The sequence below is a fragment of the Diceros bicornis genome, chromosome 6 (assembly GCF_020826845.1).
Source record: "Diceros bicornis minor isolate mBicDic1 chromosome 6, mDicBic1.mat.cur, whole genome shotgun sequence".
In the NCBI taxonomy this organism is placed as follows: domain Eukaryota; kingdom Metazoa; phylum Chordata; class Mammalia; order Perissodactyla; family Rhinocerotidae; genus Diceros; species Diceros bicornis.
The window spans coordinates 92,087,602-92,094,325 of NC_080745.1; the positions used below are offsets into that span (position 1 = coordinate 92,087,602).

Sequence of the window (6,724 nt, forward strand, 5' to 3'; positions counted from 1 at the left end):
TACAAAACACATTAGGGAAGAAGGATCTAGAAGTCAAAAGGACAATTTCTGGTACAAGAAACATGGACCTCACAGTAGCCTAAGAATGCAATAGTATACAGTGCTAGCAAAAGTTGAAAAAATGTTGCAGATCACACTTGCTTAACAGGAAGCTCTAGCAGTGGGAGAATATTTTAACCAACAGACAGTAGCATTTTTTTCTCTGTCAGTGTGCTTGTTGAAGGCAAGAGAATTCAATATCAAAGTTACAATTTCTAACTACAATAAGTTACAAAGTTTCATTTCATTAAGATGAAGTTAAGCGATGATAAACCCTCCCTCCCTCCCTGCCACCCAAATTCCCCGAGTCACATCGTCATCCTGTCTTCCAGTTTGATGGCTCATACCTCCTTGGCCCCCTTTTTTCACCACAAAAAAATATTTCACATTATAGAGATACACAACCATTGTGGATCTAAGTATGAGTACAGAAAAATGTCGGAGGCATTGTCCCTCAGTGTTTCATGATAACCAAAATGGTGCATTCACAAAGTTTCTCCCAACACATAGCAAGTACTAGACATAGCCAAGACGGAGTCAGAAACTTGATAGAAAATAGGCGTCGCTTTGTTTTCCTTATTCTTCGGACTGAGAAATGTGAAAATATGAGAAAAGTCAGTCAATAAAATGGAATTGTTCGTGAAGAAGTAGGTTGTTTGTTTGCATGTTGATTCTTAATAGTTTAAATAAAATCTTTAAACAAAGTCTTTTGTAGCATTTCAGCTGCTGCTGATGTATCTGAAGATACTGTCTCCATCAGCATGTCTTAATATACTAAACGTGTCCCCTGAAGTCCGTCCTTGGATGCTGGGTGCTGCAGAAGGTAAACAAGAGTCCCTCACATTGGCGGGACTACCAGCCCAGACATAGCTGAAAGAGACAAAGGAGCGCGGTTACTGGGGGCCACCTGGCACGCGGGTCGGGGCCCGGCCTCCTCTTTGTGCTTTTGTTCACGGTGACATTAGGGTTGCACAATTCTCCGTTAACCAGCCTTGGGCTTGGTTAAGGCATGGGGTGGGGTGGGGAGGCTCTACTTCGTGGGATGGGGGTGTGTGTGGGGACGACCCCCCCCCAAAGTCCTTCCATACTGCAGCCTTCCTGAACAGACTTCCTTTGGAAAAGGGACAGGCTTCTGGCTTTTTGTGTGTGAAGGCTGCCGCTTCCCACACACCTCGGTGGCTTGTTTACAGCAGACGGAGGCCCAGACTCCCCGGAGGCCACCTCTGTCGACAGATGTGAACCAACCTGGTCACATCTGTGACGCCAGCCAAGGCCAGCCCGCACCGCTATCGCTCCCTGAGTGAAAACTGGACGCACCTCAGTCTCCCCTCTGCTTGTAGCCCTTGCCTCTGATCTTCTGCTGAGTGTGCTGCATCGTAATGGTGAGTCATGGGCCTTCCAAGATCAAAGCCACTCATAGCCCACCGCTCTGCAGTCTCAAGGCCGAGGGCCCTGGAGAGACGGGAGTCACAGCTCCGCCCCAGGGAGCTTTGTTTTCTCCTCTTAGAATAAGAGAGAAAACTTTGCACTGAAGTGCCAAGTGCAGCGGACCCTCTCCAGTGAACTCCTGGTACGAATATAATTTAAAATCTTTTAACTTTAGTGTTTAATTTTTGTCAGAATGATTGTTCTCGTTAATTTATGTATAACATATTAATACACTGGTTCATGTAGTGATGCGAGCTTCAATTTCTCAGTTCATTAATTTCAACAATATTAATTTATCTCCGACTCACCGTTACAACTTTAAGGTCTGGAAGACCTGTGTGTGTGCACCTCGCTCAGGTGCACCATCTTTCAACGGGCTCCACACCGTGCAGACGGTGGTCAGGGCCGTGGCACCTGGCTGCCTGCCTTTTAAGCAATTCTGGTCTGGTGACCGCTGCTGGCTCACAGGCCAGTCGGCGGCACTCCGGGGCCTGGGTGTCCCTCTCACACGCTAAGAGATGTTGTGAAGACAATTATTTCAAATCACTGATACCTTTCCAGTTCCTTTTTTGAGCATTAGTTCATCAAAGTGAAATATGCCACCGACTTCACAAAAGGGCCAGTTTGTCTTCTCCACGGGAACGTCCTCAGCACCCAGCAGAGAGCCTGGTACATAGTAGGCGCCCAGTAAATACTGGTTGAATGGATTCATTTTTTTAAAGGAGTTACTGGATTTGACTTTCACCGGGAGGAGCATATACCAAAGGTGGTGTCTGAAAGAGGCCAGACGACGGCCACTTAATTGCAGTGCCTGTGGCCGCAGGAAATCACAGAGCCACGTGCAAGCTCACGAGGCCTAGGGGCACTCCGGTGGCCCCACGGGCAACACACGTACATCATGGGCCACTGTGTGGCCTGCACTGCCCAGAGGGCCCCAGCACTGGGCAGGTGCTGAGTGCCTGCTCCACGTGGCCCCATCTGCGGGCCGCTGTGTCCGGGCCATGCCTCCCACTGCCCTCGGGGCCGGCCCTTCTCCCTCTTGAGTCTTGGAAAGAGCTCAGAGAAATCAACTCCCATCCAGCATTCCTGCATGCATGGCCCTGGGTCTGGGTGCACGCCCCTTTCCAAAGACAACACGGTCTGGTGGGGCCCATGGTCTGTCAGACCAGGTTGAGAAGGAAGGCTCAGCCTCAGGACAGCGAGAGCAGGCTGATCTCGAGATGGGCACCAGGATCCACCATCCCCGCCCTGAGGCTGTTTCGCTGCCTTGTGAACAAGAGGCAGCAAGCCCAGGACCCACGGGCGGGGCTGCACCCTGCTCTCCAGGTGGGAGCACCAGCCATGAAGGCCTGTTTGCTGAAAGGAAGTGAGCACAGACCCCTGCTAATTCACTGCACTCGCACTCCTGTTTTCTCTACCCTATGGTTCCATTCCCTGAGGGTACGGGCTGCTTCACCACGAGGACACTCAGGCTACTTCAGAAGATGAGGAAATGGTTTTCATCAACCAAGAGGAAGAAGCTGATACTTGTGGGGGCAGAACGAATGGGTGTCATTTACAGGAATATCGGCCTGGGGGGAGGTATCTGCCATGGCAGACAAGGAGAGCATGCAATGGCAATGGCCACGAGAGGGGCAAGAATCCGAGAACGTGACCAAAGGAAGGGCCGGAGCTCCTGCCCCAGGGAAAGAACCTGGCACTGGCCTCCGCCCCCTGCCTGAGGCCCAGGCTGGCCTGCCCCCAGGGGACCACTGGGGACAACTCTGCCATGGCTCCAGGAGCACCCCCAGTGCCCCTGCCGAGGCCACCGCGCCGCCCCCTCACCTTGGAGTCCATTCCCGTTGGCGCTGGTGCAGGAAGGAGGAGGAGAAGCTTGGGGCCGGACCACGGGCGCGAAGGCGCTCTTTTGTTTCACTGCAGAGATGACATTGGCAGGTGAGAATGAGAAAATGCCGTGTGTACTGCTACAGTTTGAAGGGAGGGTGACCGAAGAGGCTGCCATGGTGGGACTGGACGGCACTACTGCAACAAAGCAAAGATGGTCAGGACGCGCGGCGCCGGGCACGCAACACCACCGAGAGAGCTCTAGGGCCTTGCCTGCAACATCGGGCCGACAAGCAAGCATGGGATGTTTCTGGCTTGGCCACTCTCTGGACAACAGGCAAACTCTCGTGTTGGACTTTCGTTTCCAATTGGGCAGCCCCGTTTTGTTCCGATTTTGTTGGGGTTTCCAATGTGACCGCTTTGGGTGGGGGGGCCCGTTTTAGGTCAATTTACTGTCGTCACGTGGACGCCCAGCCTCCAGAGCCACCCTTCCTTTATCCAGTAGCTCACATCACAGAACATCCAAGCAATGCACACATTTGACTTTGCAGTGAATATGAATCCGTGTGATGATGTGTGACAAAAACAGACACTTACTGCCGTAGGGAGAGTTAGCGGAGGAGCCATTAAGAAATCCAGGCGAGCCAGGGACCCCTAGATTGGCCATGGCGCCACTTCCATATCCATTCATGCTAGTGCTGACTGTGCTGTAATTGGACTGCTGGGGAGTACTGCTGGGCACGTATCCTCGCGGGGACACGCTGCTTGTATTGCGACTGTAGCCGACTGTTAAAATCCCCCCCCCCGGCCAAAAATAACGTTATTATCAGGGAGAGACACTTGGGGGGGGTTTCCCCGCAAATCTATATCATATAGTAAACATTTCTAATTGACCTGACGCTTTACTCTGGCCCTAGCGCCTCGAGCCAGCTCCGATAACCTTATCACGCCAACCCTGCTCGGGCGCCTCGTCCCCGAGCCCACGCTGTGTCTGCGGCTTCGACAGGCGGCCGAAGCGCACTTCGATCTGACCGGCAGTGGCTTTCACACTTCTCTTTAGACGCAATTATCAACAGCTCGCATTCTGGTCTGTCCCCCCACACCATGTGAACTTTCGGCCTCGGCAGACCTTCAAATGCCACGGCTGACAAGGAGAGCTTGTTTGTGGCCGTAACTCCCCATGAGAGGCTGTTTTGGGGTCTTCATTTTTATGGCTGCTCTTTCTGTGAGTGCGGGGAGGGGTGGGAGTGGAGGAGCGGAAGCCGCGCAGCCGCACAGTGGAGGGGATTCCTGAGATGCCTGCCTGCACAGGTTTACAGAGGAGAACTAGAACGGGCTCAGAGCCCGCTCAGACAGTAAGGCACGGCGACCCCCGGTGGCCCCGGTCACTGCACTACGGGACAAGGTGCAGGGTGGGGAAATGGAAGTTTCTCTCCACTTATTCATTCCAAACTTAGAAACCCAACCCCACCCGTGCAACGTATCCAAGAAGGGTCCCATGGGCTGACTACATCACAGCTATCCTATGGCTTTTCCCAGCCTCTCAAGGAAAGCCAAGTCATTTACGAAAAATTCAAAGAAACTTCTAGCAAACACCAATAAACTGAGTGGCAGCCAATGTGGCTACAATGATTAGTTTCTGGGTTCTCTGAGTGCTCTCTGCCCAGCACTCGCCGGGCAGATCTGCAGTGAGGGCCTCCCTGAGCACAGCCAGAGCCAACGGAGTGCTGTCACCATCCCCGCTGGACTCGGGACGCGGTCGGCTGCAGCTAAGTCTCAACCATCCCAGGGAGGGTGTCTGCCCGTGTGCGGCGGCCTACCTTGGTCATTGGCTTGTGATGTCTCGGACACGTTGACGGCTAGCTGGCTGCTGAAGGAGTTCACACCCATCATGCCGGTGTGCCCGGGAGTGTTGCCCAGGGTGGGGATCTGGTTGTGATTGCGAGGGACGCTGTACAACGCCTCGGCGATGTCAGCTGCTCGCTTCAGGATGATCTCCTAAGGCAGGAGGGAGGCCCATCACACAGGGGCCGGGCTCGGCCGGCAGTGCCCTCAAGGCTCCTGGTCTGCCCGAAGTTTGCAGAGCCTCCAGGAAGCACAGCCCTGGGACCGGCCACCCCTCCACCTCGCCCCCCTGGGGCAAATCATGGCCGCATTCCACTGTCCCTTAATCTGGACTGTGTTAAAACTTATTTTTTAATGGGAAAAGAACTTCCCTTAGGAAAGCAATTGAACGGTGCTTCGGAGAGGACACGATGTCTGCTCTGCTCTGCACCCGCCGCCCAAAGGCCCCTGAGGGCCCGGGTCAGGGAAATGGGTCCACGTCTGGAGGGAAGTCCCCCAAGTCTCTGCTCCCCAGAGATCCCAGGCTGTGGGTGCCGTCCTTCACTCCCCAAGCCCCAGCAGTGCCAACAGTCTGCCCACCACTGAACCCACTGGAGAGATTTCAAGGTGGGTCTCCTTCCTGTGACAAGTTTTGCTCTTGGTTTCTGACACTGACTTGTAATTCTCTACTTGAACACAGCGCAAGGGCACAGATGGGCAGACAAAGGCTTTCTTACATCAGACCCTCGGTGAGTAGCTGTGAACAGGTACATGTGCACCCAGAAAGCCCGCACCAGACCCAGGCCAGTGGTCATCACAGGACACTGGTCACCCTGGGAAGGGGGCAGGCGTGTCAGGCCACCGTCCACCTACCTGGTTGTTGTGGGGCATCCCGTATAAGGCTTCCACGAGATCTGCCGCCCTCTTAAGTAACACTTCCTAAAGGAGAAGCAGAGAGCGGGCTTCACTGGAGGGACTAGAGCTGCTGCTCTTCTGAGAAATGCCCTAAATTCACAGTCACATCCGGCAGGTGGAAAAGACCCGTAACCACCCGCATCAACCCCGTCCTGACCCTGCCGTGGAGGAGGGCACAGACAGGAAGGCGTGTTTGTGCTGACAATCCCGGCTCTGGTTTTTAAAGTTCGCCCTGAGCCTGAGCCACCCCGCCTTCCCCGCTGGCCCGGCCAGCCGGATGGGCTAGCAGAGGGGCCCGGGCAAGTGGAGGGCTCGTGCAATGAGCCCAGTCGTGCCTGAGGTTTAATGACAGAGTCTTGTGGGTATTAAACAAACACACACATGGCGGAGATATGAAAGGCCCAGGCTCCACATTCGCCTGTTAATTCCTAGCACTTTAGTGGTGAAGAACAATAAGTAATTTTCCATATCTTAATTAAACTGGCAGAGTCCTTAAAGACAACATCTCACCCCTAATTCACGCCCCAAATTTGCAAGTGAGTTCAGTGCTTATTCCTCTTTATTTTGAACAATAAAGTGAATTAACTTGGGTTAATCTAGTTCTTTCATAATGACATTAAGAAATTTTTCAATTAACCTCTCTGACTGCACGTTGGAAAGGACTTCATAAATGCCTTCACATTCTGAGAGCGCG

At 53.3% G+C, this 6,724-nt stretch overlaps 1 protein-coding gene across 8 annotated transcripts in view; it reads right to left on the reverse strand.

Moving 5' to 3' along the window:
* Nucleotides 1–336: 336 nt before the first annotated feature.
* Nucleotides 337–6,724, reverse strand: part of EBF3 (EBF transcription factor 3) — a 117,488-nt gene continuing 111,100 nt past the window's right edge. For 2 of the 8 annotated variants that reach the window (XM_058544300.1, XM_058544297.1), the window contains exons 12-17: nucleotides 5,989–6,054; nucleotides 5,112–5,289; nucleotides 3,889–4,077; nucleotides 3,292–3,381; nucleotides 2,021–2,133; nucleotides 337–909 (exon numbers count right to left, since the gene is read on the reverse strand). In XM_058544300.1, coding sequence (XP_058400283.1) covers nucleotides 892–909; nucleotides 2,021–2,133; nucleotides 3,292–3,381; nucleotides 3,889–4,077; nucleotides 5,112–5,289; nucleotides 5,989–6,054 — 654 coding nt within the window. In that variant the 3' untranslated portion in view covers nucleotides 337–891. Of the gene's footprint in view, nucleotides 910–2,020; nucleotides 2,134–3,291; nucleotides 3,490–3,888; nucleotides 4,078–5,111; nucleotides 5,290–5,988; nucleotides 6,055–6,724 lie in introns of all 8 variants that reach the window. The other 6 variants (XM_058544295.1, XM_058544294.1, XM_058544302.1 and 3 more) reach the window with 3 other exon arrangements.